The 16,074-nt window shown below is 43.1% G+C and overlaps 1 protein-coding gene across 2 annotated transcripts in view; it reads left to right on the top strand.

The window, feature by feature from the left end:
* The window catches only part of LOC106569322 (rho-associated protein kinase 1), a 78,339-nt gene that overhangs the window by 33,222 nt on the left and 29,043 nt on the right, over positions 1-16,074 (top strand). For both annotated transcript variants that reach the window (XM_014140558.3, XM_014140559.3), the window contains exons 2-9: positions 4,868-4,949; positions 7,084-7,184; positions 7,370-7,507; positions 7,691-7,866; positions 11,487-11,571; positions 13,357-13,501; positions 14,364-14,502; positions 14,856-14,947. In XM_014140558.3, coding sequence (XP_013996033.1) covers positions 4,868-4,949; positions 7,084-7,184; positions 7,370-7,507; positions 7,691-7,866; positions 11,487-11,571; positions 13,357-13,501; positions 14,364-14,502; positions 14,856-14,947 — 958 coding nt within the window. The remainder of the gene's footprint in view (positions 1-4,867; positions 4,950-7,083; positions 7,185-7,369; positions 7,508-7,690; positions 7,867-11,486; positions 11,572-13,356; positions 13,502-14,363; positions 14,503-14,855; positions 14,948-16,074) is intronic.

Raw genomic sequence — 16,074 nt, 5'->3', positions numbered from 1 at the left:
CAAAATAATCCATAGTTATGTTCAAATATCCTCTGTTTTGTTCTTGCGTTCAAGACACTATCGAACGGTGACGCGCGGACGCGTATCGTGACAAAAATTTTAAAAATATTCCATTACCGTACTTCGAAGCACGTCAAACGCTGTTTAAAATCATTTTTTATGCCATTTTTCTCATAAAAAAGCGATAATATTCCGACCGGGAGACGTCCTTTCCGTTCAGACTCAAAATCTAAAATGGACTCTTCATGTGCACGCGCGCCCCCGTCTCATTGTTCTCAGATCGACCACTTACCAAATGCGCAACTGTTTTTCAGCCATGGGCTGCAAAGTCATCATTCAATGTTCTGGCGCCTTCTGAGAGCCTATGGGAGCCTTAGGAAGTGTCACGTTACAGCAAAGATCCTTTGTTTTCAATAAAGAGAGTGTAGAAGGCCAAGAAATGGTCAGAGAGGGCACTTCCTGTACAGAATCTTCTCAGGTTTTTGCCTGCCATTTGAGTTCTGTTATACTCAGACACCATTCAAACAGTTTTAGAAACTTTAGGGTATTTTCTATCCAAATCAAACAATTATATGCATATTCTAGTTTCTGGGCAGTAGTAATAACCAGATTAAATCGGGTATGTTTTTTTTATCCGGCCGTGCAAATACTGCCCCCTATCCCCAACAGGTTTTAATATCAAGGAATATTTCATTTTTTCTGGTCATAGGAACAACACGAATTTGCCCATTAGGCAGATGTGGATGCGGTGCAACTCGAGTTTCGCCATCAGGTGGACGACTGACCCACTCTCTGTTCAGTCTCACCAGATGAAGGGAAGGAGAGAGCAGGGGCCGTGAGAGGCGGACCCTCTGCTGCTCTCTCCTTCCCTCCGCTTAGACCATTGACGTGTTCAAAACAACTGGGAACTCTGGTGGGGCGGGGGAATGAAATAGTTTTGAACAGTCATCCAAGTCTGAATTTTTTTGTTATCAAAGCTTGATTTTTGAAATTTAAGATCTGAGAATAACAATATTGGCAGGCCAGGCATATAGCCAATATGCTGTGATAATGTATTAGGCCTACTGCACAAACCTGATTCCTACAGAACTGTTTTTATTAGGTTCATTGTTCTTATTTTTAAGTCATGATAGTAAATAAATACATTCTGAGTGGTAGATCTCTGCTTTCCTTTTGACTGCGAAAGTGATCTAGACTCAAAAGGTTGGTGACCACTGCCATATGGCTAGCTTGAATAGGTATAGATGCAAGATTTTCTAGAACTGTACAATTGGGCCTATGCCTCAAGCGAGAATGTGGGCTAAAACAGGAGTCAATAATGGTTACCTGTTGCAGGCCTGCCGTATCATAATGGCGCTGATCATTTATGGTTGGGATAACCTGAGCGGGACTTGGAGTCCTGGTAAGTCAATGTCTCAGCGCAGCCTTGAAATGTCAAAACCGGGTCCAGGCACACAATGATTTGGATGGACCCCATCCTCTCTGTAGAGCGGAGAAGATAAGCAGTGGTGTAGGACACACAACTTCAGACATCTGTGATGTTGTGTGACACAACTGCATATTTTAGAGTGGCCTTTTTGTTATCACTAGTTGTTGCACCATTCCACTCCTGTGCTTGGAAAGCAGATAGACTGGGAGTCCTGAGTGTGTTTCTTCCCAGGGCTGCTGGGTTCATACACCTCTGGTACTCTAATACCCTTTTCACACTACTGAGCTGAAGTTGTCTACCGTGTTGGCTTAGTTACACATCCATCATAGTGTCTGGAATCAAGCTGGGAAAAAATACACATCTGTAACATTACTGATGGCATGAAAAGGGTAATGAAACTGAACCTGTACGGTTGGAGATGGCATGATGGTGTGAAAAGGGTAATGAAACTGAACCGGTACGGTTGGAGATGGCATGATGGTGTGAAAAGGGTAATGAAACTGAACCGGTACGGTTGGAGTTGGCATGATGGTGTGAAAAGGGTAATGAAACTGAACCGGTACGGTTGGAGTTGGCATGATGGTGTGAAAAGGATAATGAAACTGAACCGGTACGGTTGGAGTTGGCATGATGGTGTGAAAAGGATAATGAAACTGAACCGGTACGGTTGGAGATGGCATGATGGTGTGAAAAGGGTAATGAAACTGAACCGGTACGGTTGGAGATGGCATGATGGTGTGAAAAGGGTAATGAAACTGAACCTGTACGGTTGGAGATGGCATGATGGTGTGAAAAGGGTAATGAAACTGAACCGGTACGGTTGGAGTTGGCATGATGGTGTGAAAAGGGTAATGAAACTGAACCGGTACGGTTGGAGATGGCATGATGGTGTGAAAAGGGTAATGAAACTGAACCGGTACGGTTGGAGATGGCATGATGGTGTGAAAAGGGTAATGAAACTGAACCGGTACGGTTGGAGATGGCATGATGGTGTGAAAAGGGTAATGAAACTGAACCGGTACGGTTGGAGATGGCATGATGGTGTGAAAAGGGTAATGAAACTGAACCGGTACGGTTGGAGATGGCATGATGGTGTGAAAAGGGTAATGAAACTGAACCGGTACGGTTGGAGATGGCATGATGGTGTGAAAAGGGTAATGAAACTGAACCGGTACGGTTGGAGATGGCATGATGGTGTGAAAAGGGTAATGAAACTGAACCGGTACGGTTGGAGATGGCATGATGGTGTGAAAAGGGTAATGAAACTGAACCGGTACGGTTGGAGTTGGCATGATGGTGTGAAAAGGGTAATGAAACTGAACTGGTACCGTTGGAGTTGTCACACCATGCCGTCTCCAACCGTACTGGTTTGTTTTCATTACCCTTTTCACACTATCATGCCAAGGGCAAAGAAACTGAACCAGTATGGTTGGAGTTGGCATTGAAAAGAAGGGGCCTCACTTTGTGACTTTTGTACAATTATAATTTTTTTCAGCATTTCCTTGAACTTGTTTGGCCACATACTTAAAAATAGCACTCTGACGTGTGGAGTCCTGTTGAGGAATGCGAACTGCGGCCGTCCAGAGTTCTCTGCGGTAGGGAGGGAGGCGGCGGGGGAGAGGCTTTCTCATCTGCTCTGCACCATGGTCACATACAAGGCCCCATTTTCCCCTCTGTATGAAACACTCAGCCCACCGTTGAGAAGAGCTGCTGTGAAATCTATGCATCTATCCTCAGTTCAGCCATGACAAACGGGTGGGCTGATCTAGCCAGCTCTCCCATTTTTCTTACTCTACACTCTCGCCCCCCTTCTTTGAAAGTCTAGTTTTCTTCCCTCCATCTCTTTCCCTGAGGCGTTACTTCAGTCTTCATGCCTGCTACTCTAAAGAGGCCATGACCACCACAAACACTGCTACACCATCACAGGAGTTACTGAAGAGGATTCATCTGCCTTTCTGAGCTGCAGCTGATTCAACATGTATTTTTGTTTTGTTTTTACCCATTAGGATGCAGGAGGAGGGTCGGGCCTATATGTCTGTAGTGTCATCTGTTTTGTTTTCACACAGATTGCTTGTTTAAGTCAACTAGGTTGACAAAGGTGGACGTCCTGTGCTCAGGAGTCACAGAACGCAAGACATTACATCTAGGCCCTACTCGATCAGAATAATGAAGGGTAAGGTTCCTTCTCACTCGTGGGGAAGCCAAGGAAGGAACCATGTTATAGGCCCTGGATACTACTGAACCATACATGTCCTGTTATAGGCCCTGGATACTACTGAACCATACATGTCCTGTTATAGGCCCTGGCTACAACTGCTATCTTTGTGATGTGCCACTGCCCTCTGTGTGTGAGACATCCTGGATTAAGGAAGATTAGGTTAAATCCCGCTGGTCTGCCGGCCGGTAACACTTCTTCCCCAGCAGGGCCCAACCCAGGCTCTAAGGAGGACCCTTATGTTCACAGCTGGGCGATGAATGGGGTTAATCATCATGTTGGAGTAATATAATCATATGCATGACCTTATGTCATGATGAGCTGTAGAGATAACTGTCTGTCACTGCAGCGTTTACATACTTTTCTACAGACTAGGTCCATTTGAGTTAAGGTACTAATTGTCTATGCCCTGCCAAATTGAGTGTAAATTAGGAAGTCGTTTGTATTGAAGAGCTCCCTGACCTGAGAAGTTCAGGAAATCATCACGACCCACAGATGAAGGGCTTTATGATTCTTCAGTTACTTCAGTTGCTGTTTTGAGGAGTTGCTGCCGGGTGTTGAATGAAGTCTCAATTCCTGTGTGATGCCCAATGTGTGTGGCTAAGCTGGCCATAGATCATTTGTTTCTTATGTACATCATCCTGATGTCTTTTTTCAAATCTTGCTGTATGGTAATGAGCTGTTCCAAATGACTGAAAAGGCTCTGTCCATCCTTTTGTTGAAGACCATAGATAGTCAGACGTTTGACCTCACACCATTGCTGTGATTGTGTGTAGTGTAACACTAGCCCTATAATTTAATGTGACTTGGTGTTTTTTTTTAGAGTCCAAAACTCCCTAAACATGGCTGAAGTTGTAAAACAAAACCCTTTTAAACCCGTCACCAGATCTGCTATTAATCGGTTTAACTAAATTATAGCCATTTAAGCTACAAGTGGCACAGAAATAGGATATTTTGTTTGTGATTAGCTGAAAACCTTGGCCGCTGTTGCCTAAGCCAGTTTGAGGCTACTGCTTGCAAGGTTGCTTATTGTGACGGTTTGGCCTTTAGCTGGGTTATAGCCTATAACCTCCAGTTAACATGCTTTGCACCAGATATTTGTTCTACTGTAGGCTAGCTACATAGTGCTAGTAGTGAGCTGGTTAGAGTATTGTAGAGAATTTGCCCCAGTTGTGGTCTTGAAGTCTATGCTTTCTATTAATGCTTCTCTTCGTTCTCTCTAGGATGGCTTGGACGCGTTGGTGTATGACCTTGACTTTCCAGCCCTGAGAAAAAACAAAAGCATCGACAACTTCTTGAATAGATGTAAGTAGCTAGCCCATACAAGGTTCCTCTCCCCCAAATGTCCCCCTCCCTTTGTGCAGAATCTGTCACTTACATCATATTTGTAGCACGCACGCACGCACACGCGCGCAGGCAGACAGGAGAGAGTGGAGGCTGTTTTGGGGTCACCGCCTCGCCTCTATACATTCCATGGCACTATTGTGTCTGCAGCTCAGTCCACTCGGTGTCCTCAACAAAAGGGCTTTAATGAGTGGCTGGTGACCCACATGGTGTCCCCTTCAGACTGGGGGACCACCATGTCTATATGACTGGAACTTAGACCTTGTGGCATTTTAACACACGGACTGTCTACAACTTTGGCATGTCATTAGTTTATGAATATGGTTATATATTTTATGTGTATGTGGCTACAATGACAGTAAAGCATCTACCATAGATGTGGACAATTCTTCACAAACTCTTCCCCATATTGGAAATAAACGGTCAATGTGAGCTACTGTAAAGCCTTGGGGCTACATCTATCACAGGCTATTTGTTCAGTTAGTCTTGCTGGGTACTTTCAGTGTTGGAGAGGCCTTGAAGGACATTATGGTAATGGACTAACTGTTTTGTGAAAGGGTCTGGTTGCCAATGTCATCCCTTCAGGGGGTCTGTGTTCTTTGTACTGCTAGTGCTCTCCTCCTTGCAGACGACTAACCCATGACATGTAGTCTAATCATATTCTGTATGAGACCAGTAGCCAATATGCCTAGACTACACTCAATCACATTAGCTAACATCTCCGCGGACAGCACAAACAAGTGATTTTTTTTCTCCCCCCCCCCCCATATTTTAGTCCAAGCACGTGGGAATAAAATCATGTTTAAAATGCTTGTGAAAAATGTAATTTTTATCGCACTTTTTTTTTTTTTTTTATCACTTCTCAATCATGTACTTTACTCGATCATGTACTTTTAGTTATGAAACCCTGAAACCGTAACTGCTGGAAACCATTCTGCATTCAAAATGGTCTCATTTTAATAGTTCTAGTCCTTGGCTTTATTTTTAGATCAATTGAACTCTGATGCACTGCACTCAGCCCCCCTTTTTCCCATGCATTCTTGTGCCAGTTGTGAATCATGCAAATAGAAAAACTATCCCTCCTGTTCAGCTATGACCAAATTTGGCTGAATACTATCTTCCCTAGGGCAGGGAAGCCAGAGTTGTTACATCAGATAGGCTCTCAGTACTGTAAAGCAGTCAGTGGAGAAATCCCATCAGCTCAAAGACAGAGGTTTCTTTTATTGCTTTGTCTGCCAGAAAAAACACAACCTGGGATGGTATGAATATCCCTCTCAACCGTATGCAACCCAAATGTGGAAAGTATGTCAAGAATCAATCAAATGCATTTATAAAGCGCTTCTTACATCAGCTGATATCTCAAAGTGCTGTACAGAAACTCAGCCTAAAACCCCAAACAGCAAGCAATGCAGGTGTAGAAGCACGGTGGCTAGGAAAAACTCCCTAGAAAGGCCAGAACCTAGGAAGAAACCTAGAGGAACCAGGCTATGAGGGGTGGCATGTGCTCTTCTGGCTGTGTTGGGTAGAGATTATAACAGCACATGGCCAAGATGTTCAAATGTTCATAGATGACCAGCAGGGTCAAATAATAATAATAATAATCACAGTAGTTGTCGAGGGTGCAACAGATCAGCACCTCAGGAGTAAATGTCAGTTGGCTTTTCATAGCCGATCATTCAGAGTATCGCTACCGCTCCTGCTGTGTCTAGAGAGTTGAAAACAGCAGGTCTGGGACAAGGTAGCACGTCCGGTGAACAGGTCAGGGTTCCATAGCCGCAGGCAAAACAGTTGAAACTGGAGCAGCAGCACGACAAGGTGGACTGGGGACAGCAAGGAGTCATCAGGCCAGGTAGTCCTGAGGCATGGATCACTGGTCAAGGTTAACTGGTGTGTATGTAACATCCAAGTTCACTGGTACCTGTACTTCAGATATCTAGTGATGTTATTGTTATAGATTTTCATCTGCGGTTTTATTTTTGTGTTATTTTTGTGTTCTCTGCTTGATGCGGTGGACAAAGTCCCTTCAGTAATTTACTAATCTACCCAGTTCTAACATGTTTCCTTTTAATGTCATCTCTCCACCTCTCTTCTTTAGATAAGGACACCGTCAGTAAGATCCGGGACCTGCGGATGAAAGCAGAGGACTATGAGGTGGTCAAGGTTATCGGGAGGGGGGCGTTTGGAGAAGTGCAGTTGGTGAGGATCGCCATTATGGTTATGCTAATTTGTCCTGCGTGAATCACATCAACTTTTGTCTGTCTGCTTTGCCTTCATACATCTAGTGCAGACAGATATAGAAGTATAACATTATTATTATTATATGGCTATAGGTTTGGCTTGACGCAAGCCATACGCCCTAACTAGACTCTCCTCTCTCCCAGGTAAGACACAAAGCCACGATGAAGGTGTATGCCATGAAGCTGCTTAGCAAGTTTGAGATGATCAAGAGGTCGGACTCTGCTTTCTTCTGGGAGGAAAGGGACATCATGGCCTTTGCCAACAGCGCCCTGGTGGTGCAGGTATGGAACGCATGGTTCTTTATAGCGACTCCTTAGTCTCCTCCTCACTTTGCCTACTAGGAATAATCTGTAAGGAAGCACAGTGATTGAGATTCAGGCAATTTCTTTTTTTGTTGCTTTCCTCTCCATTCCTCCTAATGATGTTTGGTCACTAACCCCCCCCCCCCCCCTCCCCCCACACAGCTGTTTTATGCGTTCCAGGACGACCGTTACCTCTACATGGTGATGGAGTACATGCCCGGCGGAGACCTGGTCAACTTGATGAGCAACTATGACGTCCCTGAGAAGTGGGCCCGCTTTTACACCGCCGAGGTGGTGCTGGCTCTGGACGGGATCCACGCCATGGGATTCATACACAGGTACGTACTACTGTTGCTGTTACTGGTACTGGACTTCTTCTCTTCTATTGGTGTCTCTAGTGTGTCCACTTCTTCCTCTTTTCTGTAGTGGCAGTTTTCTCCACCCTTCTAAAGCCTCCTTGACAGGGACATAAATCACCTGTTTAATGTACTGTTGTTGGTTTGAGAATGCTTTGCTTGTATAATATCAGGTTTTAGGTTCGAGAACTGCTGGTTATTTAAGCATTAAGGCCTGAAGTGTTAGCCCTTAGCCGTGGTATATTGGCCATATAGACCACAACCCTTCAGGCCTTATTGCTATTGTAAACTGGTTACCAATGTAATTAGAGCAGTAAAAATAAATGCTTTGTCACATACCCGTGGTATACGGTCTGATATACCACGGCTGTCAGCCAATCAGCATTCAGGGCTTGAACCACCCATTTCATAAATTACTTTGTGCAATGGCATTGTTGAATACTCCATCTGATTGGCTTGAAGGGCATTCTAGAGCATGCATTATTTCATTATAACACACGGTATATTTGCACGGTAGAATTCAATGGCTATAGTTAATTCTTACATGTTCTGTGTTTGAGCTGCTGTTGAAAGCAGAATTGAAAACATTATTGCCGTTGTTGAATTCGATTTTCATAATAGCAAGCTAGGACTGCTGGTTTGATTAGCTAAACTAGCAAGTCTGTTTGTTTGGTTACCAAGGCAACTACTGTCACTCTTGTAAACTTGCTAGCTACTTCAGTGGAGGTTGGACACATTTCTAGTGGGAAATGAACAAATTTCTACCGGCAAATGTGTTAAATTATCGCCATGGTATTAAAGGGATAATCAACTTAGGGCTTTATGCGTTCTCTGGAAACTAATGCAACTCCATTGAAGGTCAGTTTCACTCTGCTAGCGTGTCGTGGAAGACTCCTCCCACTTCATTCATTATTTTCCAGAGAATGCATAACCTCTTGTTGATTATCCCTTAACCTCTTACATCTAGACGTTCCGCTAGCGGAACACCTGCTCCAATATCCAATGATAGGCGTGGCGCGAATTACAAATTCCTCAAAAATACAAAAACTTCAATTTTTCAAACATATGACTATTTCACAGCATTTTAAAGACAAGACTCTCCTTTATCTAACCACACTGTCCGATTTCAAAAAGGCTTTACAGCGAAAGCAAAACATTAGATTATGTCAGCAGAGTACCCAGCCAGAAATAATCAGACACCCATTTTTCAAGCTAGCATATAATGTCACAAAAACCCAGAAGACAGCTAAATGCAGCACTAACCTTTGATCTTCATCAGATGACACACCTAGGACATTATGTTATACAATACATGCATGTTTTGTTCAATCAAGTTCATATTTATATCAAAAAACAGCTTTTTACATTAGCATGTGACGTTCAGAACTAGCATACCCCCCGCAAACTTCCGGGGAATTTACTAACAATTTACTAAATTACTCACGATAAACGTTCACAAAAAGCATAACAATTATTTTAAGAATTATAGATACAGAACTCCTCTATGCACTCGATATGTCCGATTTTAAAATAGCTTTTTGGTGAAAGCACATTTTGCAATATTCTAAGTACATAGCCCAGCCATCACGGGCTAGCTATTTAGACACCCGGCAAGTTTAGCCTTCACCAAAATCAGATTTACTATAACAAAAATGTTATTACCTTTGTTGTCTTCGTCAGAATGCACTCCCAGGACTGCTACTTCAATAACAAATGTTGGTTTGGTCCCAAATAATCCATCGTTATATCCGAATAGCGGCGTTTTGTTCGTGCGTTCCAGAAACTATCCGAAATGGTAAATCGGGGTCGCGCACATGGCGCAATTCGTGACAAAAAAATTCTAAATATTCCATTACCGTACTTCGAAGCATGTCAACCGCTGTTTAAAATCAATTTTTATGCAATTTATCTCGTAAAAAAGCGATAATATTCCGACCGGGAATCTCCTTTTCGGCAAACAGAGGAAAAATCACAAAGACGGGGGCGGCCAGTGCACGCGCCTAAGCCCACAGTCCCTTGATCGGCCACTTGAGAAAGGCGATCATGTGTTTCAGCCTGGGGCTAGAATGACGACATTCAGGTTTTTCCCGGGCTCTGAGAGCCTATGGAAGACGTAGGAAGTGTCACGTTAGAGCAGAGATCCTTTGTAATAGATAGAGATGGCAAAGAAGTTCAAGAAATGGTCAGACAGGCCACTTCCTGTAAAGGAATCTCTCAGGTTTTGACCTGCCATTTGAGTTCTGTTATACTCACAGACACCATTCAAACAGTTTTAGAAACTTTGGAGTGTTTTCTATCCAAAGCCAATAATTATATGCATATTCTAGTTACTGGGCAGGAGTAGTAACCAGATTAAATCGGTACGTTTTTTTATCCAGCCGTGAAAATACTGCCCCCTAGCCATAACAGGTTAACCTCTTTGGGCTGGGGGGCAGTATTTTCACGTTCGGATGAAAAGTGTGCCCAGAGTAAACTGCCTGCTACTCAGGCCCAGAAGCTAGGATATGCATATTATTAGTAGATTTGGATAGAAAACACTCTGACGTTTCAAAAATTGTTTGAATGATGTCTGTGAGTATCGCTCAGGCAGGCGAAAACCTGAGAAAAATCCAACCAGGAAGTGGGAAATCTGAGGTTTGTAGTTTTTCAAGTGATTGCCTATCCAATATACAGTGTAAATTTGGTCAGATTGCACTTCCTAAGGCTTCCATTAGATGTCAACTGTCTTTAGAAGTTGTTTCAGGCTTCTATTGTGAAAGGGGAGCGAATAAGAGCACTCTAAGCAGATGGCCCAGGGGAAAGCCTTTATTTAGTCATGCGCGCGGCCGTGAGTACGAGCTCCGTTCCCTTTCATTTCTAAAGACAAAGGAATTGTCCGGTTGGAATATTATTGAAGATTTATGATAAAAACATCCTCAAGATTGATTCTATGCATCGTTTGACATGTTTCTGCAAACTGTAATGGAACTTTTTTGACTTTTCATCTGGACTTAGTGCCCGCGCCTTGTGCATTTGGAATAGTGAACTAAACGCGCAAACAAAAAGGAGGTATTTGGACATAAAGATTAACTTTACGTTTATGATGAGTATTTCTGTAAATTGATGTGTCTCTTCAACATCACTGGATGTTTTTTAGAGGCAAAACATTACTGAACATAACGCGCCAATGTAAACTGAGATTTTTGGATATAAATATGAACTTTATCGAACAAAACATACATGTATTTTGTAACATGAAGTCCTATGAGTGCCATCTGATGAAGATCATCAAAGGTTAGTGATTCATTTTATCTCTATTTCTGCTTTTTGTGACTCCTCTCTTTGGCTGGAAAATGGCTGTTTTTTTGTGACTAGGCGCTGACCTAACATAATCGTATGGTATGCTTTCGCCGTAAAGCCTTTTTGAAATCAGACACTGTGGCTGGATTAACAAGACGTTTATCTTTAAAATGGTGTATAATACTTGTATGTTTGAGGAATTTAATTATGAGATTTCTGTTGTTTTGAATTTGGCGCCCTGCAATTTCACTTGCTGTTGTCGAGGTGGGATGCTAGCGTCCCACATATCCCAGAGAGGTTAAGTGTCTTTTTATGTCTTTCAGGGACGTGAAGCCTGATAACATGTTGCTAGACAAAGCAGGCCACTTGAAGTTGGCAGACTTTGGGACCTGTATGAAAATGAACAAGGTAGCTATCGCACTAGCCTTCCAACGCACCATGACTGATAATGAGAAGTTAGTCGACACTATCACACTGTAGAGTAGACTGTTTAAACCGTTTGCTGCTTCCAAATGCTCTATTTAATTAAGCTTAGTGGTGGTTTATCAAGATTTGCAACTTTTAACACATTTTCTTAGCATTCTTCCTCTTACATACAGTGCCTTCAGAGTATTCATACCCCTTGACTTAATCCACATTTTTGTTGTAACAGCCTGAATTAAAAAATATTTTTTTCTTCACCCATCTACACACAATGACCCATAATGAGAGTGAATTTTTTTTATTGAAAATGAAATGCGTCTATCTAATTTACATAAGTATTCACAGCCCTTTGTATGACATTCCAAATTGAGATCGAGTGTATCAAATTTCCTTTGATCATTCTTGATCACTACAAATTGTCCACCTGTTGCCAATTCAATTGTTTGGACATGATTTAGATAGAAACACACCTGTCTAAGGTCCCAGTTGACAGTGCATGTCAAAGCAAAATCAATACCATGAAGTCCAAGGAACTGTCCGTAGATCTCAGATTGCCTCATCACAGTTCTTTTATCTGGGGAAGGTTATAAAACAATTTCTAGAGTGTTGAAAGTTTCCAAGAGCACAGTGGCCTCCATCATTGGGGAAATTGAAAAAATGATGGAACTACCCAGACTCTGCCTAGAGCTGGCCGTTCAACCAAACTGAGCAGCCAGGCAAGAATGACCTTGGTCAGGGAGGTGACCAAGAACCCATTGACCACTCTGACAGAACTACAGAGTTCCTTGGCTGAGATGGGAGAACCGGCCAGAAGGACAACAGTCTCTGCAGCGCTTCACCAATCTGGGCTTTATGGGAGAGTGGCCAGACGGAAGCTGCTCCTGAGAAAAAGGCACGTAAAAGACACTGAGTTCATAAGGCAAAATATTCTGTGGTCTGATGATACAAAAAATGTACTCTTTGGCCTGAATGGAAACCGCTTTGTCTGGTGAAAACCAGGCATACCTCATCACCCGTCTAACACCATCCCTACCATGGAGCATGGTGGTGGCAGCCATTGGTTAGGATAGAGGGAACAATGAATGGTGCCAAATACAGGCAAATCCTTGAGAATTGCTTTCGGGTGCAATCGACCTTAGACTGGTGTGTAGATTTTTGTTCCAACAGGACAATGATACCAATCATACAGCCAAAGCAACGCTGTACTGGTTTCAGAACAAGAATATGAAAGTCCTTGAGTGGCCCAGCTAAAGCCCAGACTTACATTTAATTTGAAAATCTGTGGGAAGACTTGAGTTGCTGTTCCTGCCGCACCCCATCGAACTTAACTGAGCTTGAGAAAATCTACAAGGAAGAATGGGAGAATATCTCCATCCAGATGTGCAAAGCTGATGCAGAGATACCCAAGATGACTCAAACTGTAATCGGCGCCAAATGTACTTCCTACAAAGAGTTGTGAATAAATGAGATTTCTGTAAAAAAATAAAAACATGTTTTCACTTTGTCGTTTTGGGGTATTGTGTTTAGATGGGTGAGAGAAATCAATTTAATCAATTTTGAATTCTGGCAGTAATTACAACAAAATGTGGAATAAGTCAAGGAGTATGAATACTTTCTGAAGGCACTGTATCAGCACTTAGGCCTACAATTTGTTTACTTTCTTGAACTATGAAAGCTTATGTATTTTAGAGCATATAAGCTTTGTACGATGCGACACAGCAGTGTTTATAAATACAGTAGAATAGTAGTTTATGATTAATGCTCTTTCAGGATGGTATGGTACGATGCGACACAGCAGTGGGAACGCCAGACTACATTTCGCCAGAGGTACTAAAATCCCAGGGAGGAGATGGATATTACGGCCGGGAGTGTGACTGGTGGTCCGTGGGAGTCTTCCTATATGAGATGCTTGTTGGTGAGTCGCAATAAGAGACCTTTTCTCACGCTGTTACGATCAGAAACAAACTGGTCATACAATTTGAACCCCTATTGTAGTTCTGAAGCAGAGTATTCCCATTCATTTACAGGCAGCAAAAATACCATTGAGGATAGTCTTCTATTCCCTCTCTCTTATTTGACTCGGGTAGTACATAACGTCTTCCCCTTGTTTTGTCATATTGTGTAATTATCATGCCATGAATCCATACTATGCAAAGAGGAAGTTAGTATTCTTTCCATCTTGTTGCTCCTTTACTGCATATACAGTATCTTGTTTCACACATTGGCCACTTGTAGCGAATCGCGTTTACTTAATTTTTTCATCCCGTCCCCACAGGAGGCTTTTTGCCTCTTGGTAGGCCATCATTGTAAATACGATTTTGTTTGTAATTGACTTGCGTAGTTAAATAAAAATAAAATAGACAAAAAAAAGTTTGAAATATATTTGTAGTAGTTAGGATGGCAACAAATGAATTCTAAGTGGTTTTAATATTAATGGGCTTCCTCCGTTCTGATTGTTTTATACTCAACCGAACTAGGACAAAACTGAGTTGTCCAATTTGTAGTACTTTTCATTTATTTAACACTATCAGAATAACTTTTTATAGACGGTATTGTAAAAATCCATACCAGTATACCTTAATATATCACCCAGCCCTACATTGCCGCAACCTCAAGGAAGTGACTAGGTATAGGGATCAAACTTTGTTCAAGGCTAGGGTAATGGTTAAGGGTTTACATTTAGGCTAAGCAAACCCCCATTGAGAACCATTGAAAATATGTAGTCTTGGCTGGGCTCACTAGCTAACCTCACTGCCTGTGGTTTTGTGTTTCTATAGGTGACACACCGTTCTACGCTGACTCGTTGGTGGGGACGTACAGTAAGATCATGAACCACAAGAACGCACTGACCTTCCCTGAAGACAGCGACATCTCCAAGGACGCCAAGAACCTCATCTGTGCCTTCCTGACTGACAGGTTAGTGATGATGGCTTTATTTTTATGCGCGGTTAGGAAATAAAGACTGGTGGTGCGGAAAGCCCTGATTTTTATACTGTTTTAGTCAGAGTAATCTTTCATGTTTTACAAATGATTTCCCCAGTTGACAAGTAGATGGTAAGGGACTAGTGTCATTAATTCATTGACTTGATTAGACTTAGTAATCAGTCAAACAAGCTGTGTTCTTCTGAAGAGCTATCAATCATGTCTAAATTTTTCTCTCCGTTGTGTTCAGAGTTAGTTTCAAAGCCATAAAGTCCATTGTTATACAGGGTCTATCAGTGGATTGCAGAATGATTAAACGGTAACTTGTTCTGATTCCCTGTTACTAGGGAGGTGCGACTGGGCCGTAATGGGGTGGATGAGATCAAGAGGCATCCTTTCTTCAAGAACGACCAGTGGACATGGGAGAACATCCGAGAGAGTGAGTTGTGTTCAGGTCAACCAGCAGCGCTTTCATGATTCCTATGTGTTTGTAACCCCCCCCCCCCGCACTGCTCTGTTGGCAAACTGCTTTTAGTGATAATACATGTTTTCCCATTGACCTACTGCGGACAGTCTGAGGAAATTCCAGAATAAGAACCATTCATTTCATTCAGTAACCCATGGCTACGCACTGAGTGATTGCAACGATTCCACTGGTGGTATCAGTTTGAAACCAATTTGAACCTGGATGGTTTATTTTGAGGGTGAGAACGGGAGGAAAGTAGTCCTGGGTAATGTCCAGTAGTTGCAAAGCTTTTTGCTGCGGTGTACCCTACTGAACAGCACCTTGGCGTGAGTGTTGATGTGGTCTCCGGCTGCAACGGAGAGAGTAGAGGCGGGGGGCTAAATGTATTAAATGTAAATCCACTGGCTATAGCAGCTCTTTACTGGGTTTATATTAAATACGCTGAAGGGCTGCAGTCATCACTTTGGCCTGGCCACAACGCCCCCAGCCCTGCTCTGGCATGCCCTGCCATGCCACCAGCACCGGCTCTCCTTTAGAGCAGCTAGGAGGGGTACAGGTTATAGGTAATTTGTACATGTAGCAGTCTGGGGGGATGCCAGAGCACATCAACACTCACTCTTCACTCACTCCCTCTCCACTCACCTCTTCACTCACTCTTCACTCACACTATACTCACACTACACTACACTCACACTACACTTCACTCACACTACACTTCACTCTCACATTTCACTCACTACACTTCACTCTCACATTTCACTCACTACACTTCACTCTCACATTTCACTCACTACACTCACACTACACTCACACTACACTCACACTACACTCACACTACACCCACGCACACCCACGCACACCCACGCACACCCACGCACACCCACGCACACCCACGCACACCCACGCACACCCACGCACACCCACGCACACCCACGCACACCCACGCACACCCACGCACACCCACGCACACCCACGCACACCCACGCACACCCACGCACACTCACCCACGCACACTACACTCACTCTTCACTGCACTCACTCACTCTTCACTGCACTCACTCACTCTTCACTGCACTCACTCACTCTTCACTGCACTCACT

This window comes from Salmo salar, chromosome 14 (assembly GCF_965601325.2).
Source record: "Salmo salar chromosome 14, fSalSal1, whole genome shotgun sequence".
NCBI classification, from domain to species: domain Eukaryota; kingdom Metazoa; phylum Chordata; class Actinopteri; order Salmoniformes; family Salmonidae; genus Salmo; species Salmo salar.
The sequence above is the reverse complement of the archived record's forward strand: the minus strand, read 5'-3'. Positions and strand labels throughout refer to the sequence as shown.